The sequence below is a fragment of the Eptesicus fuscus genome, chromosome 6, assembly GCF_027574615.1.
Source record: "Eptesicus fuscus isolate TK198812 chromosome 6, DD_ASM_mEF_20220401, whole genome shotgun sequence".
In the NCBI taxonomy this organism is placed as follows: domain Eukaryota; kingdom Metazoa; phylum Chordata; class Mammalia; order Chiroptera; family Vespertilionidae; genus Eptesicus; species Eptesicus fuscus.
Window position 1 is genome coordinate 34,572,942 of NC_072478.1, and position 27,129 is coordinate 34,600,070.

General features: G+C 48.2%; 1 protein-coding gene across 1 annotated transcript; it reads right to left on the minus strand.

Moving 5' to 3' along the window:
* Nucleotides 1-1,227: 1,227 nt before the first annotated feature.
* On the minus strand, nucleotides 1,228-27,129 carry CTSB (cathepsin B). Its single transcript, XM_054717628.1, has 10 exons — nucleotides 27,031-27,129; nucleotides 14,569-14,719; nucleotides 13,535-13,620; nucleotides 12,699-12,813; nucleotides 5,976-6,094; nucleotides 5,140-5,225; nucleotides 4,690-4,836; nucleotides 4,068-4,184; nucleotides 2,609-2,737; nucleotides 1,228-2,175 (listed from the first exon to the last, which is right to left on the minus strand). The coding sequence occupies exons 2-10, from the start codon at nucleotides 14,692-14,694 to the stop codon at nucleotides 2,078-2,080; spliced, it is 1,023 nt and encodes a 340-aa protein (XP_054573603.1). The 5' UTR covers nucleotides 14,695-14,719; nucleotides 27,031-27,129; the 3' UTR covers nucleotides 1,228-2,077.

Consider the following 27,129-nt stretch of genomic DNA (forward strand, 5'->3'; position numbering starts at 1 on the left):
CACCTGCCCAGTGGGGCTTGATGGGGGTGGGGACAGCCGGGTCTGGATCTTGCCCAATGGAGGTGGGGCCGGCCAGGTATGGGTCTCACACGATTTCTAGGCGGATGAGCGGGGACTTGACTCTGGGTTCCGCAGTGCACCTTAGACTCTGACAGGAGGAAGGTTTTCATACACATTTTACTAATTTTCTTTCATCTCTGACACTTCTATTATAGAGAAAGGGCATATAGCAATATTAAAATATTTCCTCTAATAATTCCCTTTTAATGTGCACAAATTTCATGTACCGGGCCACTAGTGTAATTAATAAAATGTATAGCATTCCTGGCATGCAATCTACTGATTCCTCCTCACAGTGGTAGCTAAGGTAATGTCAATGATGATAACTTGGTTTATTGATGCTGATCCCTATTTTTTTTTTTTTTTCTAACAAAAACTCCTTAAGCCAAGTGTGAAGATGACCTGCAATTCATCTTGTTACATCATTTTGCACATCCCTCCTGGCTTCTGGGATGAGGGATGGAGTTGTAGGGAACACTGTGGAGGTAGGAGAAAGTGCGTAAAAATGGAATTATTCAACTCAGTTTGGGAGTAGGTAGAATAACTTCATTGAGGTTATGAATATATTCTCATTTAAATGTTAATAAAATGTTATGAATTTATAGCTTTTCCTACAGTGTTCACTGGGTGCTTAAGAAGTTATTTTAGGAGCTTCCGATTCTTCAGAGTCACATCAGAAGTCAAACTTGGCATGACTTTGGGATGAGCTAGTCCAACTCAGTTGGGGAAGGGAAATAAGATACTGACAGGCCAGTGGGATGGGATTGATTCTTCAAGTTTCCTCTGTTCCCCTCAAGAACTGGTGTGCCTATGGGTTATGATTTTAACTAGACCTATCAAAGTAATACTTAAAAGTCACAGGGAACTTGCAAAATAGCGCACCAGGCTCTGCCTCCACGCCATTCCAGCAGTGGGGGTGCCAGGGAAAGCTGGTCCTCCAGCAGGACATGGGCTGTGATGGACTAAAAAGACAGAAGCTGTGGTCTGAAAGGGAGCTGGAGCGGAGAGAAGCTAAAATTAGGTATTTACTTTGTCCCCCTCAACTGACAGCCCTGGTAGAGCTTAAAGATCCATAAGCCCATGATTCTTTCTGGGGGATAAGGATAGATAGCAGCCACGCATCTACAGACAGTGACAAATGATCTTTGAGGTCCCACCAGAACAGCATTGAAGGAGAAACCTTTTATTGGCACAGTATTCCTTCTTTAATAGGGCACAGCAGTGATTTTTAAACAATAAAGGCTGGTTTCTCTCTATTTTCATTGTATGTATTAAGAGGTCGGTAAGTCAGTCAAATCAAGACCACCCAGTTTGTTTTAAGGAGACAGTTGGTAAAACTAGTACAGCTCTTCCAACATTAGACTATTTCATTCTCATGATCAGCTGAGGTACACACAAAAATAAAACTTCTATTTAAAAAGGATCATGCCAAGATCAGAGCAGGTTAGCAACACTGCAAAGCTCGACAGATGCAGGGGCCCCGGGAGAGTGGCTTTTTTTCAAAGGGCTGCCCCACTATTTCTCTTCTCAACCTATTTCCAAATCTAGAAAGCTGCTTGCTTGGAGGTGCTGCGGATGGTGGGATGCGTGGGAAGCTATCATTAGGAAATCCACCTTTCATTCCTTTGGAAAAACTCCGAACCCTGTAGGCCTATCATGCTCCCCGGTGATGCACAGATGGAGACGGATGAAGGATGTGGAGGTGGTTGCAGGAAGAGCCGAGCAGCACTAGTCTAAGGGGGAAGGACTTGCTTTGCTTGTAGCAGTGGTTTAAATGCATTGTGACAACAGTCCACTGAGTGGCCTGGGAGGTAGCCAGGCCTTGGATGTGTCTCCTTGGAAGACTGCTCTCATGGTAGACACAAGGTTTGGCCCAATCCAGTCCTTCAGGCCCTGTCTAAAACCCATTTGTACTCAAAGAATAAAAGACATTCCTATCCCTCATCTCACCCCCAGCCCCACTGGCCACATTTCAGAAAACACTGCCCCAGGGCTGGCTGGAAGGGCCCACAGCAGGTTAGATCCTTTTCCAGTACTGGTCCGTGCAGGGGAGTCCAGCCACGATCTCCGACTCAATTCCACAGTGATCCTGGCCTCTGAGGATTTTAAAGAAGCCTGGAAAGCAAGAGTAAGATGCCTTTAAAGTGCGCCTTGGGTTTGGGGCCTTGCCAAATTATTCAGACTCATCCCTGAAAGACCCAGGAGCAAAAGTCACCTAACAGGCACCAAACCGGCATCAGGGTGCTCTATCAGCTTCCACTGTTTGCACAGCAGCCCCGCTCCACCTCAACCCCATGTCACCTGTCACTTGCACCTGGTGCAAGGGCGGGAGAGATGGCAGGCACAGCAATCTGAAGCTGGGCCCTGCTCCCTACCACCCTCTCTCAGGATCAGAAGCTGAAGTCAGCCCACTAGCACCTGGACACCCGGAAGGTCACAGTTAAGCCTAGGGTTTGGAGCTGTGCAGTGAGGAGAGCAGAGGAAGATGAGATGACAACCGTGTTCTGGCTCCTAACACCCTCTTAGCAGGAAGGGAGCGGCCACTCACCATTGTCACCCCAGTCGGTGTTCCAGGAGTTGCCTACCAGCCAGTAGGGGGTGCCATTCTCCACCCCCCAGCCCAGAATGCGGACTGCATGGCCTCCCACCATTTCTCCAGTGACATGTTGGTACACGCCTGAGGAAGGAAAACACCAGTCAGGCTGAGACCCAGCCACTGCCCCATCCCTCACAACACCCCTCCACATCAGCTGGCTCCCCAGGTAGGATAATCGGGGCCCAAAAGGCCTACTATTGTCTTCAAACGAGGTTCTCTATTGGGGAGTTATTGGAATATATTTTTGAAAGCCCAACACACAATAATGTTGAGTAAACATTAAAATGGGAATCCAATGAAACATGCCTGTTGGTTGCCTTTAAAACTACAGTTATAAATTAGAATTTAAGAAGTAATTTAACGTTTAAATTCCAATGGTCTGTTGCACATACTAGGACTCCATGTAATGATTTGTCAAAAGCAGAGAGTTCACCTGCTGCTCTGGGGTCACCAGAGAAGAGATGCAGAAGAGGGCTGAGCTGGTGGAGTGTATGTATCCATCAGTGGGAGAGAAAAAGTGCTTAGGGAGCTGGCCAGCCAGCTGTACCCTAGTGAGTCACTTTGCTGGAAATGTATTCTTTTATAACATGCGGGCTGTGCTAAGAACTACCAGCTTTAGCCTAGCTGGTTTGGCTCAGTGGATAGAGCGTGGGCCTGCGGACTGAAGGGTCCCAGGTTCGATTCAGGTCAAGGGCACACGCCTGGGTTGCAGGCTCGATCCCCAGTAGGGGGTGTGCAGGAGGCAGCCAATCAATGGTTCTCTCGCATCATTGATGTTTCTCTCCCTCTCTGAAATCAATAAAAATACATTTTTTAAAAATTTACCAGCTTTATAGTATTTTTTTCTTGTCAGAAACATCTTCTTTTTTCTAACCCTTGCTTTCTAAGAGTTGAGAGCTGTGGAGTTTTCACTTTAGCAGCATGTACATGAGACAGAAGTGGTCAGCACAGACTGTTCACCGGGGATGGGGCGTTTCTAAGACAGCTCTTGGGCCAAGGGCTGGCCAGGTCCCTGTTTCCTTGTCCATGGGGGATGGTAGCCATGAGGCTAGGGCTTTGCCAAGGAAAGATAATAAAGAAGGTCACTCAACCCAGACACAAAATCCATCCAGGAAGGGGAGACAATCCTCCCCTGGGAGATCTCCGAGCTGGCTATTAAGGGATGAATGGAATGAGCAGGAACTAGCCATATAAAAACATTGCAGTGGGGGTCCGAATAGCATGTGCATAAGAGGCCAACAGGTACAAGAAAGCAGAGCAGGGGCAGCTGCTGAGAGCAGTGATTATGAGTGTCGGGGGGCCTGGCACTGCCCTTCTGGACACCCTGCCTTCCTACTCTGATCAGGTCCTGTCGGCCCACCTGAACCCAGACCTCCCCTCCCTGCCGAGGCCATCTGGGGCCAATACACACCAGACTTGTACATCAGGAAGTCTGTATACACGGAGAAGGCTGCCTCCACTGGGCCATTCTTGTAGATCTCTGCCATGATCTCCTTCTCACTACTGGGGACGCTGTACGACTTGCATCCTAGCAAAGGAACCAGCAGGTGGGGTGAGACATGCCTCCAGAGGCTCCATCAGCCAATTCACTCATCTACGGGGAGTCACTAGGTGAAGACTGAGCATCTAGGGGACTTGCCCAGTCTGGGGGGAGGGGGGGGGGTGAGAGAGGGAGGGAAGGAAAGGGTGACGGTGATCAGGAACCCCCTGAAGGAGGAGTGATTGGGCGGGATCTGGATGTTGAGAAGTGGGAGGATGTGGCCCTGAGGGCCGAGTGGGATTGGACCGGGACGACTAGACCAGGTCACTCCCCTGTACAAGGGGTTTGGTCCCCTCCAACTCCGAGGGTCTGACTCCTAAGACCACATCCCTGAGGTGGAATTCGGGTGGAGACAGAAAACACAGCAGGCAGACAAGAGGCATTAGTGCCCTTCCTTGCTCCATCCCGTGTTCCTGACTCAAGACTCAGTTGCCCTGGCCTCTTCCTTTGGCTTGGGAAGGCTGTCAGCGGGTCTCAGGCCCAGTGTGCTTACCGTAGTGTTTATCTTCTTTGTAGGATGGGGTGTAGCCTGGCTCACAGATCTTGCTGCACTCAGGGGTTTCCCCCCCTTCCCCTGAGCATGAGGGCCGAGAGCCATTCACGTGGTGCTCACAGGGAGGGATGGAGTAGGGTCTGCAACCTGGGGGGACCAAGTAGAAAGGAAGGTCTTAGCCAACAGCTCCTACAGAGGCCTTTCGAGGCCAGAAAGAATTGGGACGATGACTTGCAGGAACAGTAGATACCCCCAAGTCTGCAGCCTGGGTCTGTTCTCCCCTCTGTTGCTAATTTTGCCATTGAGAGGATTGGCTTGCCTTTTACCCTGTTTTCCAGCCCAGTATTCTTGCCCTCAACCTTCAATCTTCTTTAGAGTGGAAACAGACCATCATTAGTTATTGCTTATAAAATCCATCTGGCTAGATAGGGACCCAAGGCAGACACTCACCTACATGGGAGTCATAGAGGCCACCAGACACCAGGCCTTTTTTTGTCCAGAAGTTCCAAGCGCCAGAGGGAAAGCCCCCATTACAGCTAAGAAAAGAGCCATTCATTGAAAGTCATCGTGAGAGAGGTGCCAGCTGCTCCCAGACCACTGCCTGGTGGAGCCACCACTTGCCTTCAGCAAGTGGCCCAACAGTTCTCCCAGGTCCCAACAGACCCCCAATGCTTCCTCCCCTGGATTGTCCCTTCCAGGGAATCACCCCAGCTCTCCGCCCCACCCACCAAGACCCTCAAGAAGACAGAAGGACACTCAGATTCCTGTCTACACCAAACCAGGTTATGTCCTTTCTAGAACAGGGATTCTCAATCAGGGAGCACACCGAATTCCCCCGGGTACTAACCGAAACACCAGTGCCAGAAATTCAAACTTAACTGGTGTGGACACACCTTTTTCTTTTAAGAGGGCAGCCCACGAGGCAGTGTGACCAATCTGGGGAACCATTATCATTAACTACAGATAAGGAAACAGGTCCTGAGGCTATTTCATTGCCTTGAGCAGAAAAATCAGACCTGAGATCAGAAATTTAACCACAAATCCTGAGCTCATCTGTTTTGCCCAGACCCCATCACCCACAGCCAACCCTGTGGGGCCAGCCTGGGTTTAGGAGCCCCCCAGGAAGCAGCAGCCGTACTAGGGCCTGCTTCCAGACTCCCCAGATTCCCACAGTGCCTCGACCACATCTGTCCTCAGTGTACCACTCCCCCACAGGGAGCCTCAGCCCCCCTCCACGTGAGGAGGCCTCAGCCCAGGTCTCCCAGGTGCCATTCCCTCAGACTCACCCTTCTCCACACTGGAAGCCACAGCAGGTGAGCAGGTCCTCGGCAGACACCTCCACGTTGACATGCCCATTGGTAAGGATGCAGATCCGGTCAGAAATGGCTTCCACAGCTCCAAATGCCTGCAGAAACAATCCCTACCCAGGTAAGCCCCACCCCTGGACCTTGGGAGGCCGCAGTGGGCACCTCAGACCTCCTTGGTGACTTGTCTTTTTCAGCAGCATCAGGAGAGGGTCCTGGCACTCAAACTTAGCTTTATAATCTTTAATCCTCCCCGAACCCTCTACCTGGGTACTCGTTCATTTCTGAAATATGTAGTTTTGATTTTTAACATAAAAAATGAGCTCACACTTGTCCAGATGGAGTGGCTAAGTGGTTGAGCATTGACCTATGAACCAGGAGATCACGGTTCGATTCCAGGTCAGGGCACATGTCCAGGTTGTGGACTCGATCCTCAGTAGGGGACATGCAGGAGGCAGCCAATCGATGATGCTCTCTCCTCACTGATGTTTCTATCTCTATCTCCCTTTCCCTTCCTTTCTAAAGTCAATTTAAAAATATTTTAAAAAATAGCCAAAACCGGTTTGGCTCAATGGATAGAGCGTCGGTCTGCGGACTGAAAGGTCCCAGGTTCGATTCCGGTCAAAGGCATGTACATTGGCTGCGGGCACATCCCTGGTAGGGGGTGTGCAGGAGGCAGCTGGTCGATGATTCTCTCTCATCGATGTTTCTAGCTCTCTATCCCTCTCCCTTCCTCTCTGTAAAAGATCAATAAAATATATTAAAAAAAAAAAAGTGAAAAAAAATATTTTAAAAAATAATAATCCATATTATTATCTTTTAAAAAAAAATCCAGCAAGGCTATCTCAAGATGGGGAAATAAAGAGCTTCCCAGACAAAAACGGCTAAAGGAGTTTGTCACCACCAAACCAGCATTGCAAGAAATACTAAAGGGACTGCTGTAATGAGAAGAGACAGAGAGAAACATAGGCATAAAAAATTAAAATGGCCGAAACCGGTTTGGCTCAGTGGATAGAGCATCGGTCTGCGGACTGAAAGGTCCCAGGTTCGATTCCGGTCAAGGGCATGTACATTGGTTGTGGGCACATCCCCGGTAGGGCGTGTGCAGGAGGCAGCTGGTCGATGTTTCTCTCTCATCGATGTTTCTAGCTCTCTGTCCCTCTCCCTTCCTCTCTGTAAAAAATCAATAAAATATATAAAAAAAAATTAAAATGGCAATAAATAAGTACTTATCAGTAAAAACCTTAAAAGTAAATGGATTAAATGCTCCAATCAATAGACATAGAGTAGTTGAATGGATACAAAACATGGCCCAAATATATGCTGTCTACAAGAGACTTCAGAAAAAAGACTCACAAAGGATGAGAGTAAAGGAATGGAAAAAATTTCCATGCAAATGGAAACAAACAAAAAAGCTGGGGTGGCAATACTCACATCTGACAAAATAGACTTCAAAATGAAGGCTATCACAAGAGACAATAAAGGTCACTACATAATACTAAAAGGATTGATCCAACAAGAGGATATAACACTGGTCAACATATGTACCCAGTATATGAGCACCTAAATATGTTAAAACTTCTGGAGGACTCTAAGAGAGATAGACAGCAATATAGTCATAGTAGGGGACTTTAACACTCTGCTAACTTCACTGGATAGATCTTCCAGACGAAATCAAGGAATGGGCTACCAATGAGATCAAGAAAGAAATAAAAAACTTCCTGAAAGCAAATGAAAATGAACACAAAACAACCCAAATCTCTGGGACACAGCAAAAACAGTTCTGAGAGGGAAGTTCATAGCACTACAGGCCTACCTCAAAAAAGAAGAAAAATTAATAATAAACTATTTAACCCAACAACTTAAAGAATTAGAAAGAGAACAACAAGAAAAGCCCAGAGTAAGTAGAAGGAAGGAAACAATAAAGGAGAGCAGAAATAAATGCCATAGGGACTAAAAACACAATACAAAAGATCAATGAAACCAGCAGCTGGTTCTTTGAAAAGATAAACAAGATTGATGAACTATTAGCCAGACTCAGAAAAAAACAAAGAGAAAGGACCCAAATAAATAAAATCAGAAACAAAAGCAGAGAAGTAACCACTGACACCACAGAAATAGAAAGAATTGTAAGAAAATACTATAAGTAATTATATGCCAACAAGCTGGACAATGTGGATGAAATGGGCAAATTCCTAGAAAAATACCATCTTCCAAACTGAATCAGGAATAATCAGAAAACCTGACTAGGCCATAACAACTGATGAAATAGAAGCAGTAATAATAATAATAATAAAACTCCCATCAAACAAAAGCTCTGGTCCGGACAGCTTCACAGGAGTTTTGCCAAACATTAAAAACAAAACAACAACAACAAAAAAAAACACTAAAAACTACCACCTATCCTCCTCAATCTATTCCAAAAAATTCAAGAGGAAGAAACACTTCCAAGCTCTTTTTTGAAGCCAGCATTATCCTAATTCCAAAACCAGATAAAGACACTACAAAGAAAGAGAACTATAGGCCAATATCCCCGATGAACATAGATGCTAAAATCCTCAACAAAATTCTAGCAAATTGGATCCAGCAACATATTAAAAAGATCATACACCATGACCAAGTGGGATTTATTCCAGCGGTGCAAGGCTGGTACAATATTTGCAATCAATAAATGTGATACATCACATAAACAAATTGAAAGACAAAAATCACATGACCATATCAATAGACACAGAAAAAGCATTTGACAAAATCAAACACCCATTTTTGATAAAAGAACTCTCAGCAAAGTGGGAATAGAGGGATCATACCTCAACATAATAAAGGCCATATATGACAAACTTACAACCAACATCATATTCAATGGGTGAAAACTAAAACCATTTTCCCTAAGACAAGAAACAAGACGGGTGTCCACTTTCACCACTCTTATTCAAACTAGAGGCCTGATGCACGAAATTCATGTAAGAGTAGGCCTTCCTTCCTCTGGCTGCTGGCACCCGGGACCGGGCTTCACTTGCAGAGGGAGGCCCCGCTCACCCACCACAGCCTGCTGGTCAGTTGCAGCCCCGGCTTCATCTGGAAGGTCCTCTGGAAGGACGTCCAGTCTAATTAGCATATTACGCTTTTATTATTATAGATAGTATTGCAAGTCCTAGCCACAGTGATCAGACAAGAAGAAAAAATAAAGGGCATCCAAATTGAAAAGGAGGAAGCAAAACTCTCATTATTTGTAGATGACATGATATTGTATATAGAAAACCCTAAAGACTCCACCAAAATACTAATAGATATAATAAAGCAATTTGGCAATATAGCAAGGTACAAAAAATTAACACTGAAAAATTGATGGCATTTTTATATACCAATAAGGAATTCTCAAAAGAGAAACTAAACAATCCCATTTGCCATAGCAACAACAAAAAAAATTAAGATACCTAGGAATAAATGTAACCAAGGAGGTAAAAGATTTGTACTCTGAAAACTATAGGATGTTGAAAAAAGAGACAGAGGAAGATATAAACAAGTGGAAGAATATACTATGTTCATGGATTGCTAGAATCAACATCATTAAAATGTCCATACTACCCAAAGCAATCTATAGATTCAATGCAATCCCTATTAAATTACCCACAGCATTATTTCACAGATCTAGGAACAAATACTCCAAAAATGCATATGGAACCTAAAAAGACACTGAACAGCCACAGCTGAGAAAAGACAAAGTTGGAGGAATCACAATACCAGATCAGATATCAAGTTATACTACAAAGCCACTATAATCAAAACAACCTGGTACTGGCACAAGAACAGACATATAGATCGATGGAATTGAACCGAGACCCCAGAAATCAACCCAAGCCATTATGCTCAATTAATATTTGACAAAGGAGGCAAAAGCATGTAATGGAGTCCAGACAGTCTCTTCAATAAATGCTGGGAAAACTGAATAGATACATGCAAAAAATGAAACTAGACCACCAACTTACACCATACACAAAAATAAACTCAAAATGGATAAAAGACTTAAACGTAAGACAGGAAACCATAAAAATCTTAGAAGAAACAATAAGCAGCAAAATCTCTCATAGCAATATGTTTGCAGATACATCTCCTAGGGCAGTGATGGGCAACCTTTTGAGCTTGGTGTGTCAAACTTCGCCAAAAAACTGAGCATAACTCGGGTAGTGTGTCACTTTGAGGAAAAAACATTATTTCGCAAATGTTTCATCCTCGGCATGCGGCCGCCTCGGCATGCGGCCGCCTCAGCGGCCGCGTGTCATCAGAAATGGCTACGCGTGTCAGTGCTGACACGCGTGTCATAGGTTCACCATCACTGTCTAGGGCAAAGGAAACTAAGAAGAAAATAACCAAATGGGACTACATCAAAACAAAAAGCTTCTGCACAGCAAAAGAAACCATCAACAAAATGAAGAGGGAGCCCACTGTATGGGAGAACATTTCTGGCAAGGATACATGTGATAAAGGGTTAATATCCAAAATATATAAGGAACTCATACTACTTTTAACAAAAGGAAGACTAACAATCCAATTAAAAAATGGGTAAAGGACCTAAATAGCCACTTTTCCAAAGGGGATGTAGAGATGGCCAAGAGTCATATGAAAAAATGCTCAAGTCACTGATCATCCACAATAAGGTATCACCTCACATCTGTTAGAATGGCTACCATCAACAAATCAACAAGTGCTGTCGAGGATGTGGAGAAAAGGGAACCCTAGTACACTGCTGATGGGAATGCAGAACTGTGCAGCCACTGTGGAAGACAGTATGGAGTTTCCTCAAAAAATTAAATGTGGAACTGCCATTTGACACAGTAATCCCACTTCTAGGAATATCATAAGAAACCCAAAACATCAATCAGAAGGAATGTATGCAACCCTATGTTTATAGCAGTGCAATTTATAATAGCTAAGATCTGGAAACAGCCCAAGTGCCCATCAGGAGATGAGTGGATAAAAAAAGCTGTGGTACATTTATACCGTGGAAAAGAAGAATCTCTTAACCCTTTGAGACAGCATGGAGGGACTTGGAGAATATTATGCTAAGTGAAATAAGCCAGCCAGAGAAAGACAAGTATCACATGATCTCACTCATATGTGTAATCTAATGAACAGAGTAAACTGTTGAACAAAGAAGATCCAGAGACACAGAAGCATGGAACAGACTGTCAGATCTCAGATGGATGGTGGGGCTCAGTGGATAGGTGGGAAGAGATCAACCAAAGAACTTGTATGTATATATGCATAGCCCATGGACACAGACAATAAGAGTGGTGGAGGCCTCAGGCGGGGGGTGGGTGTGGGCTATAAGGGGGGGGATAAGGGGACACATACAATAGTTTCAACCACAAAGATTTAAGTAAAAAATAATAAATAAATAAACACAGCTCAAAGGTCAAACATTCTATGATTTCACTTCTATGAGGTATCCAGACTAGTCATAATCATAGTTGGAAGTAGAAAGGTGGTTGCTGGGGGCTGAGGGGAGGGCGGATAGGGATTGTTAGTGTTTAATGGGGACCGAGTTTCAGTTTTACAAGATGACAAGAGCTGTGTGGATGGATGGTGGTGATGGCCACACAATGTGAACATACTTAATGCCACTGAACTATATACTTAAGAATGATTAAGCCCGGGACTGTGTGGCTCAGCTGGTTGAAGCATCGTCCCATGTATCAAGAGGTGGCAGGTTTAATTCCCAGTCAGGGCACTAACCCAGGTTGCGATTTCAATCCCTGGTCAGGGCGAGTGTGGGAGCAATTGATGGATGCTTCTCACATTGATGTTGCTCCCTCTCTCTCTAAGCATGTCCACGGGTGAGGATTAAAAAAAAAGTCCTAGCTGGTTTGGCTCAGTGGATAGAGCATCGGCCTGTGGACTGAAGGGTCCCAGGTTGCATTCCGGTCAAGGGCACATGCCCGTGTTGCAGGCTTGATCCCAAGTGGGGGCGTGCAGGAGGCAGCCAATCAATGATTCTCTCTCATCGTTGATGTTTCTCTCTCTCTCCCCCTCTCCCTTTCTCTCTGAAATCAATAAAAATATATTTTAAAAAAAGAATGATTCAGATGGTTACATTTATATTGTGTATTTTACCAGTTAAAAAAAATTAAGACAGCTCACTGGGTCTTCATGATACAGAGTGGAGGTCAAAACTAATGGTATTTCTGATGGCTCAGGACAGCATGTCAAACAGAATTAAAAACACTTCACAACGCACACATGGCTGTGGCCTGTGCACAGGGCTTTATACATTATTTATTTTTTAAAAATATATTTTTATTGATTTCAGAGAGGAAGGGAGAGGGAGAGAGGGAGAGAAACATTAATGATGAGAATCATCTGATTGGCTGCCTTCTGCATGCCCCCTACTGGGGGGTCAAGCCTGCAACCTAGGCATATGCCCTGACTAGGAATTGAACTGAGATCTCCTGGTTCATAGGTTAACACTCAACCACTGAGCCACACAGGCTGGGCTATACGTTCTTTCTTCCTTCCACCTAGCCTCTCTAATAACTCATGATCATAGGGGTTTTGATTATGTTTATACTGCTGGAGATTGAGACTCAGGAAAGTTATGTAACGTGCCCAGTCACAGCTGGTCCAACTCCAACTGCCCTGGTCACTCCCGGGGCCCCCCTCCACCAGCCACCCCTGCTCCAGCCACTCAGGACAGCAGGGCCTCACCCAGCAGGAGCCACAGGAGCCCTGGTCTCTGATCTCCTTGATGGTTGGGCAGTTTGGCCACTGTTCCCGGGCATCGAAGTTTTCAGGCAGAGTTATGTCCTCAGCAAGCCACACTCTGGGTAAAGGAAGATCTCCATTACACACTTGCATCTTACCACCTGGGCTGCTCATCCCTCCCCATCCCTGCAAAGGCCAGCTGCCTGCGGGCCGTCCCCGAGAAAGGGAGTGCGGCACACAACACACAGAAGAGGGATGTCCTCTTGGAAGTTTAGAAAGTGAAACCTGATTCTACTGCTTAACACAACTTACCACCCCACAGCCTTCTTTCTCCACTTATTTTGTGGATGTTTTAGCCACAGGGTCCAGATAATGGTGTTTCTTGCTTCCCCCGCCCCACCCCCAGTCATACATCTGCCCTGGCTCCTCACATCATCATTTTTAATATCTTTGCCACTGTGTGATGTCCCATAACTTCACTAACCCACCCTCACTGTCAGGATTCATTTAATGCTTCCTACAAGAGTAATAATGCCTACATGGACCTGTCCAGAATTTTCTAGAAAACGAAAACATCAAGGGCAGATCCCATGGCTTTTCCCAGAATTTCCTTATTCAAGATTGGGCCCACCTAGCTTGTGGAGACCCCGACTTGGGGCCTTTCCCACCCGGAGAAGCACGTGGGGAACACCGGCATTTGGGGCTGAGCCCTGCCCTCAAGTAGAGCCTCTGGGAGATGTGAGACCTGCAGACGCCAGGGAGGCCTTCTCTCTTCCCGCTTTCCCACCGTCCCAAACCAGCGCCTGCTACTCATGCCCCGGGAGCAGATAGATACTCACTTCTCGGGCAGCTTGGGCCCGCCCAGTTTGGTGCCACACAGAGTCCTCACGTAGCTCATGTCCACATTGCGGAAGTTGTGTCCGGCCTGGAAGACAGCCCATCCCAACAGTCACCCACCAACAGGGGACAGAGGGGATGAGAAGAGGACGCTGCTCACACTCAAAGTCGGACAAGGCCAGGGGTCCCTCCCAACTCAGCGGAGGATGGGGGCTGCTCTACCGCTATAGACCAAAATTCCCCCCAATTCACGCTGAAACCTAACCTGCAATGTGCCGGTATCTGGCGGTGAGCCTCTGGAAGGTGCTCAGGTCATGAGGGTGGAGTCCTTATGCAGGGGATTAGTGCCCAGATAAAGGAACCACCCGAGAGCCCCCCTGCCCCGCCCACCATGTGAAGGTACCGAGGGAAGCCAGCCATCTACAAGCCGGAAGAGAGCCCTCACTAGAACCTGACCCTGCTGGCACCTCGATCCTGTACTTCCAGCCTCCAGAACTATGAGCGATGAATTTGTTTATAAGCCACCCAACGTGTGGCGTTTGTAGCAGCCTGAATAGTCTAAGATGGGCTCCCTGTAGAGCAGGCCAGGACCAGCCCAGAGGGACCTCGTGGGCAGCGTGCAGCTCTCAGACCAGTGGGGGTCTCCTCTTTTTTGCTCATGCGAAGAGAGACCCCCATGGCCCTGAAGATGACCCAGTCCTCATTTCTTTGTTCCCAAAGTCCCGGGCCTCAGGGCTGGGCAGAACCAAGGAGCTGCTGGTACTGATGAGCCACACCACCTGCCACAAAGGAGCTCAGTTAGGAACACTTCCAAAGCCTGTTTACCTCCTCATGCACCTCCAACAGGCTCACATACACCCCCCCCCCCACACACACACACAGAAGCGGGCAGGGAGGAAATGGGCATGGTCTTGAGCAGCCATGACTCTGAATCAGATTTTCAACTGTCCTGTGGGCCACCCCTGCTGGGAGTCAGGGGTGCCCAGACCGACCACCCTCGGGAGGGACACGTGCAGAAGCGGCCCCCACAGCCCACCTTCCATGTAGAGTTCCGCTTATTAAGATAGTGGACCAGCTCATCGGACAGGGGCTGGAGACCGAGCCTGCTCCGCGCACTGGTCAGCACCACCAGGCAGCTGAGGGTGGCCAAGAGCCGCCACATTCTGGAAGCTGGATCCTAGATTCACCTAGAAAGGAAAGGACACAAGACATCAGAGGCTGCTCCTCCTCCACGCAGGTCCACACACAGCCAGGTGCTGGGGCCAGGAATAACCCGGTGGATAAAAGGCCCGTGTTTTTGCCCTGGCTGCCACTTGTCCCCTTCTGTTCCTGTTTCCTCTTTTGTCAAGCCTGGGTGGGCAGCAGAGAACTCTCAAGGACCCACAGTGCCTGTGGGCTCCCGGGTCTGGTCTCGAGGTCCCGACCTGCGCCTGTAGCACACAAGACGGTGCTATGGTCTGACTGTTTGTGTCACCCCCAAATTCTTTTTTTTTTAAATATATTTTATTGATTTTTTTACAGAGAGGAAGGGAGAGGGATAGAGAGCTAGAAACATCGACAGGAGAGAAACATCGATCAGCTGCCTCCTGCACAGCCCCTACTGGGGATGTGCCTGCAACCAAGGTACATGCCCTTGCCCGGAATCGAACCTGGGACTCTTTAGTCCACAGGCCGACGCTCTATCCACTGAGCCAAACCAGTTAGGACTGTCACCCCCAAATTCTGACCCCCTATGTGGTAGTATTAGGACATGGGGCCTTTGGTAGGTGATTAGGTCATGAGTGTGGAGCCCTCATAAATGGGATCAGTGCCTTTATAAGAGAGATAGCTCTCTTGCTCCTTCCGCTATGTGAAGACACAGCGAGAAGTCTGTGACCTGGAAGTGTGCCCTCATAACCATGCTGGTGCCCTGAACTTGGACTTTCAGCCTCCAGACTGTGAGGAATAAATGTCTGTTTAGAAGTCGCCCAGTCTGTCTTCTGTTGGAGCAGCCTGAATGGGCTAAGACAGGCCACGTGCGCGTCTCCTCCAGGTGGCTGGAGCCAGGTCAGAGAAAGCGGAGGGGCTGTGATGCCTGCGGTGAGGCTCCGGGGCAGCTGAGGGCTGGGATGTGTGCTGCTTGGGTCTCCAGGGCTATCAGTTAGAGCAAGGACCACGCTCGCAGTCTGAAATGGTGCTGTTCACTGGATGGTTGGTGGCCCAGACTATCTTGTGAGCTGTGAGGACCAGGGCTGACCTGCTGTTCTGTCAAAACCCCAGGGCCCAGGCAACAAGCAGGATCAACGAGTCTGTCCTACACGAATGAATACATCTACATCTTCAGGCTAAACTGAGTCCAGTGCCCTCCCTGCTATCCTCGCCATGGATTTGTAGGACAAAGTTGAGGCCTTTCCCAAGTTAGTGCTCTGAAAGAGTAAACAGTCTGTCCGTGTGATTATGTCGCAAGTGGATTAAAAAAAAAAAAAAAAGCAAAACAAATTCCATGAGCCACAATTTGGATACAAAACAAGCAAAACATAAGCCAGGCTATGGCCGGCGTGTGCCAATCTCCGGAGAACCGGGAAGCAGGGCTGGTTTGGCCAGTGGCACCCGTCTCCTGGGATTTTTTCCGGGTTTGCAGGTCAGCCAAGGCCTCTGCTTCCGGTGCCAGAGATGGGTTTCCAGGAAGGGAATCCTCCACACCACAACCTCGGCCCTTAGACCTGGGACTGGCTAGTGAGTCAGGAGACAGCGATTTCCAGCTCAGCCTCTGCATCATGCTGTCCGGCCGGCAGCTCCATGAAAACAAGAAATACATCCTGATGCCACACCACCTCCAGGCCTGTGAGATGCCCACACAGCGGGGACTGAGTGTGTTTGTGTGTGTGTGTCTTGGGGGATTTCCTGTCCCCAAAATGACCCACCTCCTCACAGGTCACAGGTCACTGTGAGGGTTACATGATGACATGTCTTAGGCCAGTGGTCAGCAAACTCCACTAGTCAACAGAGCCAAATATCAACAGTACAACGATTGAAATTTCTTTTGAGAGCCAAATTTTTTAAACTTAAACTTCTTCTAACGCCACTTCTTCAAAATAGACTCTCCCAGGCTGTGGTATTTTGTGGAAGAGCCACACTCAAGGGGCCAAAGAGCCGCATGTGGCTCGCAAGCTGCAGTCTGCCGACCACTGTCTTAGTTGCCAGCCCTTAAAACACTGCCTCCCACACGGTGAGTTGTATTTGAGGGAATATTTAAACTTAACTGTTGCTTAAGCAACAATTCATCTGGAAGAATAAATGCATAAGAATAGCAAGGAGGGTAAAAAAAAAGGATAGCATGACATCTGTGGGGAAAAAAGCAAGAATGAAGGCCTGGCCCTCGTGGCAGTAGATGTATTATAACCTCCAGGTGATGCTGGCCCAGGACCAATCTGATCAACCAAACTGACAGACCATTCAGAAGCATATCCTGTGTGAGAATTCCGTGCATGTGGTAGAGGAGAGTGAGAAAATTGCATCTCAGTAGATGATGCTTATACAACTGGCTACGCACTTTCAGGGGGGAAAAAAAGTAAGGCTGAATCTTTACACTTGATTTCTTACACACAAAAAGTGCTACATGGAACAAAGACACTGAATAAAAACACCGAAGCTGTAGGAAGAAAATAAATGCACTTGAAAAAATGTAATATTGGAGTGAGGAATGCCTAAGATTGACATAAAATAGAACCTTAAAAGGGAAAATGTTTAATTACATGATAATATTCTTCTAGAAAAACAAAAAGTGGCAAGCGAACATAAATTAGTGCTTATATATACTTAAGACTTCGTTTTCTTATTTTCCAAAGGGCTCTTAAAATCGGAATAGAAACAATGTAATAGAGAAATGGTAGAAGAACATACACAGTGAATTTACAGAAAAAGAACTACAGCCCGGCCGGTGTGGCTCAGTGGTTGAGTGTCGACCTATGAACCAGAAGGTCACAGTTCAATTCCCGGTCAGGGCACATACCCAGGTTGTGGCCTCGATCCCCCATTGTGGGGTGTGCAGAAGGCAACCGGATCAACGATTCTCTCTCATCATTGATGTTTCCATCTCTCTCTCTCCTCTCCCTTCCTCTTTGAAATTAATAAAATATGTATTTTTTTTTTTAAAAAAGGAAAGAACTACAAATGGCCAACACGTATTAAAAGATGCTCAACCATAGGCAGCTACAGGTAAAATTAACGAGATATTTATCTTCAACCAGAGTGGCAAAGGCGGGACAGTCTAATACAGTGGTTCTCAACCTTTCTAATGCCGCGACCCTTTAATACAGTTCCTCATGTTGTGGTGACCCCCAACCATAAAAATTATTTGCGTTGCTACTTCATAACTGTAATTTTGCTACTGTTAATGAATCGTAACGTAAATATCTGTGTTTTCTGATGGTCTTAGGCAACCCTGCTAGCGGTTCTCAACCTCTGGGTCGCCTCACAGGTTGAGAACCGCTGCTGCAGAGCCTAAGACCATCGGAAAACATAGATATTTACATTACGATTCATTAACAGTAGCAAAATTACAGTTATGAAGTAGCAACGAAAATAATTTTTATGGTTGGGGGTCACCACAACATGAGGAACTGTATTAAAGGGTCGCGGCATTAGAAAGGTTGAGAACCACTGGAATAGTTCTCGATGGGGGCAGGATGTGTGTTAGATGTGGGGAAGCAGAGATGTCACACTGCCCTGTGGTAGGGACCATCTCTATCAACCTTTTCATTTGCATGCCCTCTGACTCAGCAATCTGACATTTAGATTTATACCAGCCTCAGAACACAAAGATACGGGTATATAGATGTTTCCGACATATTCTTTGTATTAGCAGAAGACCAGAAACCAAGCAAAGTACTTGTTAAGTTACAGTAAATAGTGAAATAATAGAATACAAAGCAGCCTTTAAGAGATGAATTAGTTGAAGTGAATCATACTGTACCGATAAAGTAAATATGCCCAAGATACTCACCGCAGGTGAGTCATGGTAATGTAAGCACATGAACCCATTAAGCAATGTCCAAGTATATTCCTGCCACTACATGTTAAACATCAAGAAAAACACACAGCCCTAACTGGTTTGGCTCAGTGAAGAGAGCATCGGCCTGCGGACTGAAGGGTCCCAGTTTCGATTCCGGTCGGGGGTGTGTGCCTTGGTTGCGGGCACATCCCCAGTGAGAGATGTGTAGGAGGCAGCTGATTGATGTTTCTCTCCCATCAATGTTTCTAACTCTCTCTCCCTCTCCCTTCCTCTCTGTAAGAAATCCATAAAATATATTTAAAAAAAGAAAAACACACAAAAGTAGTAACTAACTGCAAAGGGAGAACTTATTTTTCACTATACATCCTTTTAAAAAAATGTATATATAATATATATTTGAAACTTTGCTCTTTTAGGAAGAATGGTTAGGGTGACCAAAGACCCCATGCCACTAAACTGAGGAAAGAACACTTACTTATTTTTTAAATCTATATTTTTAATTTATTTCAGAGAGGAAGGGAGAGGGGGAGAGAAACAGAAACATCAGTGATGAGAGAGAATCACTGATTGGCTGCTTCCTGCATGTCCCCTACTGGGGACTGAGCCCACAACCTGGACATGTGCCCTGACCGGGAAACAAACTGGTGACCTCTCAGTGCATAGACTGAGGCTCAACCAACTGAGCCACCCCAGCCAGGGCAAGAACACTGGTCTCAACGAGCCCCCAGATGCACTGACAGCCATCTCCCAGACACCAATGGGGCTTCCTCCCTAGGGACTTCCTGCTCAAAACACTTGACTTTCCCATTTTCAGTGACTCATGGGGAGGCTGCCACTCACATGACCCCATGTCAGGGACCCACGCAACCTCCAAACTCTTAGGTAAATGTCTCGCTGTGGCCTCACATGGCGAAGGGGGCCAAGAGCAATCCGGGGAGCAAAGCAGTCGCGTTAGAGGAGAACCTAGGGCAGGAGGCAGTCCCAGGGGAAGGCTCCCTAAATGACAACAGGCGTGTCCCCGGGTGCCCCCTGAGGCTCAGCCATCTGCAGAGATGTTAACTCATAAGCAAGTGGAGACCGGGAGCACTTCCACGGCAACTCAGATTTTAAAGCAGTATTTCTCCCGTGTCTGCGGTAGGAGGCACCTCCCACCTTCCAGATGGTTCTCAGCGTCTGCGCTGACAACTGCCGTGGCCGTCCCCCAGCCTGAGTCGGGAGTCCTGCCAGGCCCCAGAGCTCCTGCACCACGTCTTTCATGCACTCACCCTGCTTAGTCCTTTGGTTCCATATTTCCTGCCAACTTTCTTCTCCTCCCTTATAACCTCAGTGGAGAACCAGGGTCCCCTCCCGTGAACTAAGGACCTCTGACCACCGACTCCCAGCCCATCCTTTCAGCCCAGCACCCCAGGCACAGCGCCAAGGCATTAGAGGAGAGTCTGGGCTGGGGATCCAGTGGTCAACAGCCAGCATCGCCAGCAGTGAGGGTGGGCACGAGCTTGGAGTCAGGGGGCCTGGATTCCAAACTTGGCTTTTCTACTCACTAGCTGTGCAGCCTGGAGCACCAACCTTCACTGAGCCTGCTTCACCACCTGCAACATGGAGCTCATGGCCACTGATTTCTCCAGAGTGTAAGGAGCTGGGCCGAGGCCCCTGGCACGGTGGCTGCCCTGCGGCGAGAAGGCCACACAGGGCTGCTCCTCTGGGCACATTCAGTTCCCAGGTCAGACGCACCACCCTCTGCCTTCCCTCCACCTATAGCCTGTGCCAGAGAATCCCAGTCCGCTCCAAACCCGTCCACAATACCTCCACATCGCAAAGAAGAGTCTGAATTAAAATTGAGGCTTTAACCTCAATCAACCTCCAAATAGTCTTCCGTTCTGAGGGTCCTGGGACTGTTGAGCCCAAAGAATATGGAGTTTCTCCTCCCAGAGGGAAAACAAAGGTCCCCAGAGCAGTGGTGATTCATTTGGTGAGCACCAGACAGCTTTCTTTCTGCCCACATCCACACGAACCATGAACACTGGACAAACTACACGCAAATGGTCAAAGCAACAGGCTGTGCTGTTTGTCGTGGGTCCTGTGGCCTTAGCACGAAACAAGAGCTTTCACTTCCCCTCTGTTTGGCAAACACTTCCCTCCTTCTATCTCTCAATTCTGTGCATTCCCCCCCTTGATTACAAGAGAGAATGAACAGAAAGTGCTTATTTCATGTGGGAGAGGGACCCAACAGTCACCACCCTGCCTTTCAGGGTGTGGGCTGGTGGAGGGAAGTGTGCTGGGCAGATGTTAGTTCTGTCCTCGTCAGCTGGACTCCCTGAATAGACCTGGGATTCCACTACACCCTCCTTCCCCTTTTCCAAGCCAGTATCTAGCTAAAAAATGGGAGGTGGGGAGGGAAGGGGGTTCTCTCATTTATTTGTTCTCCAACCCCCCATAGCACTGACTGGTTTAAATGAAGGCACATCCCACTACAGTTCTGAGAATATCATGTGCAAATAAAGGGCCTCTGGCCAGGTGATCCTACCTCTGCTTCCCTCCCCTGACCGCAGAACCAACCCTGAAGCCATTCCTGGGACTAACATGGACCTTGGGGCTCTGGAAAGAGATCGAATGAACACAGAAGGAGAGGAGCTGACGCCTGAGAGACTTCAAACCCTGACATCCCCGAAGACACTGAATCAGTTTTGGCTGCCACCAGCCTTGATTTTTTTTTTTCCAAAAGGGTGTTTATAGAGCCTTCAGGTAGACGGGAATCCAAATCTGTATTGAATCTGATGAGACAGGGCATATATACTTGTCCTTTCCAAATAAGCCAGCTGCCACCTCCTGGCTAACACAGAAACAGATGAATGAATGTCCAGCGAGGCTTTCACACCCAGCGGTTTGCTCTTCCATGCCCACTGCTGCTGCCCATCCACTGCTCACCTCTTTCACAGAGGGCTCTGAAGAATGAAAAAACCGAGTGCCTGCATTCTGCCCATAGTCACAAATTTAAGTTGTGCCAAACACACACACACACACACACACACACACACACACACACACACACACACGGCTGCCTTTCCACCTACACACATATATATGTAGGTGGAAAGGAAGGAGGGGTGTGAAGATTGAGTGTGACTTGCTAAAAAACTCTGTCCATTTCTTTCTCTTCCACAAAGACTTGTCTTGCCTCTGGCTGTTGTTAATGGCAGTTCTTCCTCAACTTTTGACCACTTTCATACAAACAAAACGAGGCGGACCTTCATTTCCCCTGAATTTCAGTTGGCTCAGCTCCACCTCAGTGTCAGGCAGCACTGTGGTGACGGGACACAAGCGCAAACAGGCTCTGCTCGACCTGAAGGAAACCCCAGGCCTTTCCTTTCTGACTCAGAATCTCAGCCTTGTTTGATCTGGTCTTTTCTGTTTTATGGCTTTGCTTCTAAGGCAAACTTGGTTAACTGCCTCTTGGCTTATAACCTTTAAAAAACAAACAAACCAAAAAAACATAAAGGGCTCCTAGTTGTCGCCTGTCTCAAGGCTGAAGAGGCACCAGGTTGGCTATCCATCCCTAGAGCCTGACTCCCTGCAGCTGAAATGTCTCCACCTCCCCCACCCCCACCCCCACCCCTGCTCCCACCCCCAAGCAATTGCTGTGTGACCCAGAAAAAGGCATCCACTGAAGGTGGCCACCAGCATCACGCTTCATCAGCCCTGCAGGTTCCAAGGGAACCAGGAGAGCCAGTGAGAAGGCCCCGCTTGCCTTGGCCACTTCCCCTGCTGCCCACCTGTCAGTCATCTCTCCAAAATAAGTGACTAATTCCCACCATGTTGCCTGCAAACCACGGGGCTACAGAACCCACAAATGGAACATTGCTTAAGATCAACCACAACAGCCCACATGCTGCAACAGGAGCAAATGACTGACTACCTTAGCCTTAAAACAATGAACCCCCAGAAGGTCTCAATGAGTCGAAAAAGTTCCTATTATTGAGAAACAAGACACAGTTTGGACAAAGTTCTGAAAAGTTCTGGAAGCTTTTGCTCACCAACTGATGTGGCCTTACTGAGATGCTGCATGGGGCTCGGCATCCCCTTGTCTCAGTTTTGGAAATGGGCACACTGCCAGGATTCTGAAGGACCTTGCAACCACTTTATAAAAAATCCTTAGAGATTTGAATGAGATTAGTGCCCCATGGTTCTCCAGCTCACAGAACACACTCCCTAATCCAATCACAGGCTGGATTACATCTCCCTGCCGGATGGGTACCTGCGTGACCGAGATGTTGGAAACCACAGAAGCAAGTAACAGAAAGGTTTCGTCTCTCTGGCTTGGTCTTGGTTTCCTCTCCTGGGACCCCAGGAAAAGATACTCACCTCGTCAGGCTGTGGGGAGACAGAAGATGATGTTCTTTTTCAAAAAGCCTTTCAGCTGCTTGTCTCTGAGCAGCAGCCCTGACAATGAACTGCCACTGGGACAGTCTCTCGCTCACTAGTGCAGTGCTCTGCCTCTCCCTCCCCACAGGCCAGTTGATGTCTCGGGGTAATTCTTTTTATTCTCCCAAGTACCCCAGTGTGGGTGAAAGACTATGATCCTCCCAACTTTAGTGACAAGTACTCCAATGATGGTTTGTTCTGCTATCCTGAACTCCGGAACCAAGTACCTCCCGAACACCCGCAGGGTTAAGCGGATCGAGAATGGGTGGCAGATGGCTCCCAACGGATGTTGGACAATGCCTCAACCCTGGAGTGACTGAAGCCCTTAGCTGGCACCACCTGCCCAGGTCTTGTGCAAGCCCCGAAGCCATGTGACTCTGGTGTGTGTGTGAGCACATGCTGCCCGAGTCCAGGTCAGCCGGTCAGAGGGTCACAGAGAAGGCCAACCCTCCACGGGGTCTCTTGGCAGAATATCCGGGTGTTTCCAGAATGCTCTGGACTGAGCCAGTGCACTATCTTGGTGGTATCTGTCCCATCCTCCTCTCTCCGTCCCTGCTGCTAACTCGAGGTTATCTTGATGACCAGGCTAAATGAGCTATTGGCCTGGTAGAGACAGATAACACAGTCAAGAATACAGGCAGGCCTTCTTCCCGGCACCCAGCATTCATCCAACAGTAACACTGGAAGAGTCTTGTGTGAGCTTATGTTTTACAGGTGAGGGAAAGTGGTGCTTGAGAAAAATCAAAGCCTGGTAATATCTGGTGTTGGAAAACACGAGGAACAGAAACCCTCCTCGCTGCTGGGAGTATAGGTAGGTAAAACCTCACTTCACCTCCAAGCACTCTGTCTGTATCTAGCCACATAGAAGATGACCCAGCAATTAATTTAACTTCTGCTTTTGACCGAGAGAAACTCTTGCAAAGTGTCTGAGCCATCCAAAGATATTTAGTAGCCCTGTGAGCACCAGTGAAAACGCAGGAACCACCTAACTGTCCCGCAGTAGATAAGTATACTGTACATTAAGAGGAACTAGAACTGTATGTATCAACATAAATAACTCGCAAACACCAGTGGGAAAGGGTTACAAGCGTTACAATTAAACGTCTATCAACTGTAAGAACTGTTCATGATTAAATGTAGGGGGAAAAAAGTATCGGAGAACTGTATAGGGAAAAGCGGAAAGCAGAAAGGAACTGCAACGTCCCTCAGGAAGATTAGAGGCAAGTGGTGGTGATTTGCAGATCAAAGAAGGTGAAACGTGCTCCCTGCAAAGGGGAGCTAAGACTTGGGAGGCCCCAGGTGCTGTGGAAAGGGAGTGGGGATGAGACTTGAGGTTAAAAACGGGATATGTAAAGTCTAGATATGTAATGGTGTTTGGTCCCGAAACCCCCCTCCCTAGCCAAAGTAGGGCGGAATATGACCATTAACAACCAAGGAAGGACTCCGGACTCATCTCCCTCGCTTAGGCAGCTCCTGGAGTATGTGCAGAGAGCTTAAACCAAAGAGATGTTGATATGGGACCGGGTGCAGACTGCTGACTGAGTACAATCACATCTGTATGTGCCTCAACCTGACCCATCAACTTACTGGCAACCCCCATCATCTCTCTACCCAGGAGGTTGGAGCCTATGAAAATGCCCAATTTCCATCCTTGACGTTCACAATGTCCCATTTCATCCAGTCCAACCTCACATATCTCTAATACTTTCCTTGTGCCAAACGCTCCAAAACAGGCGGCAGACATGGTGCGTCTTCACCCCCAAATACTTCAGTCCTTCTCTCCCAATGGCAGGGAGTCTACACAGCCACCACTCACATTTAAGAATGTCACTCCACAGACATGTCAAGGCTCCCCTGACATATGCTCTCCCTTTCACTTCTCAATCCAGCTGCCGGTAGTAACACAAAATCTCTCTTCCCCTAAAATGTGAGCAACTTCCTGCTCCGACTCCCTAGTTCAGCAGGTGGAGAAAGGAAGAACCAGGCCCCAATGCAAGGTGCTGAGTCAGCAGCACAGGGGCAGGCTTTTCCTGGAGCCAAAAAGCTTCCGCTCTCACCTTCTGACCAGTTGGGAAATAGGGCTGGCCAGACCGAATATGAAGGGAGTTCCTGGAGCCAGGCTGTGTCAGGCCTGTGCTGCCACGCTCTGGGCCTGAGAAGCCCCCAGATGAGAGATCTGTACCTCTTCACCGGGCAGTACCCCGTTCTGGGACAAATGCCCAAAAAAGGTTTGTGCAGAACCTCTCTCCAGGGAACATTCAACTCTCTTTGGGAAAGCCACACAGGGTGGGAACTCAGCCTCTTTCTTTTTTTCTTTTTTTAAAGTATATTCTTATTGATTTCAGAGAGGAAGGAAGAGGGAGAGAAAGGCAGAAACATCCATGATGAGAGAGAATCATGGATTGACTGCCTCCTGTAAGTCCCCCACTGGGGATCAAGCCCACAACCTGGGCACGTGCCCTTGAGCGGAATCGAACCTGGGGACCTTTCAGTTCGCAGGCCGATGCGCTATCCACTGAACCAAACCCGCTAAATTTATTTATCGATTTATTTTGTTAATCCTTCCCTGAGGATATTTTTCCCATTGATTTTTCTAGAAAGTGGAAGGGCCGGGGAGAGACACACACCTGAGAAACATCGATGTGAGAGAGACACATTGATTGGATGCCTCCCGCACATGCCCAGCCCAGGGATCCAGCCTGCAATGGAGGTACATGCCCTTGACAGGAATTGAACCCTTCATTTGTGGGCCTATGATCTAACCACTGAGCAAACCAGCTAGGGCCCAGCCTCTTTTTCTATGCTCAAGCACCCTTGGTCCCTGTCACCAGTGCCAACAGAAAACAATTCTCCATTAAGGAAATGACTTTATGAAAAAAAAAGGAAAGTAGCCTTGGCCAAGCCCTTCTTTCATCGTCTCCTCCCTCACTCTGCATTGATAGATTCATCCAGACTAGACAGATTCTAGTGAATGAATCTCAGCTGCACTTGGGAATCAGGTTTTCCAAGGTGATAAAAGGTGCTAGGCCTCCCTTTGAACCCACTACCTACCCTCCACTGGGCGAGGGTTTCTACTGGGTCAGGCACTAACTATATGGGGACTGGGCTTTTGTCCTTCTCCCTGTGCCTGTTGGCTCCCTCAGTGGCCAGGGAAGGGGGTTGGCCTAAGCCCACTAAGGGGGCAAATCCAGCTCATAGCTATCTGGACTGCCTGGGGCTGAGCCCAACAAACCCAGTTACCCCACATTGCTCCCTAAATGTTCCCTTCTCCCAGGCCCTCAGGGTCGAGGGAAGGGTGATGCCCCAGGACTCCACCCTGCTTCCCCCCTTCCCACACCACCCTGGGCCTGAGGCACCGTCTCCGTCTGTTTCGTTTTCGGTCTCATCTGTGCATTTAACTTTTTCTGTGGGTTTCAGCTGAATCCACCCAGCCCCCGATTCCTGTTTTCTCATTTCTGTCTTCTGGGGTTCCTGGAATTGTGTGTGATTGTGTGCAGAAAGTGGCCCAGGCAAACACTCTGGAATAAGAAAAACACCTCAAATAGATGCAGGTAGATACTGTTATTTCAGCAGTTTGCTGCCAAAACGGGAGCCCAGAAACCGACGCAGGGGCGGGGAGCCAGATTCTAGCCGAAAGTCACCGGGTTCTGGGCCAAGCCATTCCTCGCAGGCTCCTCCCTAGGATCATCCCAGCAAACTGCCCGGCTCCGCCTGGGCTGCCTCCCCGGCCAGCCCCAGGGACAGGCGGGTCACAGGGTCGGGATGACCCGGCCCGGGACACAGCCCCGGAGGAGGAACCGGCGGGCGCGAGCTTCCCGGTCCCATGGGGGCGGGGAGCCCGGCTGCCCGCGAGCGGGCTGTTTACTGCTTTTCTCACCGGGGCGACGTTTCAGGAGTGTGCGCCGGCCACCCCCGCTGCCGGCTGTGCCTGCCAGAGAGTCCCCCCCCCAACCCGCCGGTCCCCGGAAACGCCTCCGGGGCCTGGCGGGGGGCGCACAGGGCCCCAGCCTCCTCTTCCGCCGCCAAGGTCATTCCACCGCGTGGCGCTGCGCCCGCGCCCGGCCCGCCGCCCTCCCGCCGACTCACCGCCGAGAGCCTGGGCCTGCAGCCGGCGAGGTGCTGTGTTGGTGCCCGAGCAGCCGCCGTAGGTAGCTTCCCCCCGGCCGCCCTCGGTCCTATTTACCG

Bases quoted from the DNA above. Each gene is read 5' to 3' on its own strand.
- CTSB (XM_054717628.1), bottom strand. From the start codon at position 14,694: ATGTGGCGGCTCTTGGCCACCCTCAGCTGCCTGGTGGTGCTGACCAGT. The intron at 12,814-13,534 runs GTGAGTATCTAT...TCCTTTACCCAG, and splicing joins GGGCCCAAGCTGCCCGAGAA to AGTGTGGCTTGCTGAGGACA. The intron at 4,837-5,139 runs GTGAGTGTCTGC...TGGTCCCCCCAG, and splicing joins CCTCTATGACTCCCATGTAG to GTTGCAGACCCTACTCCATC.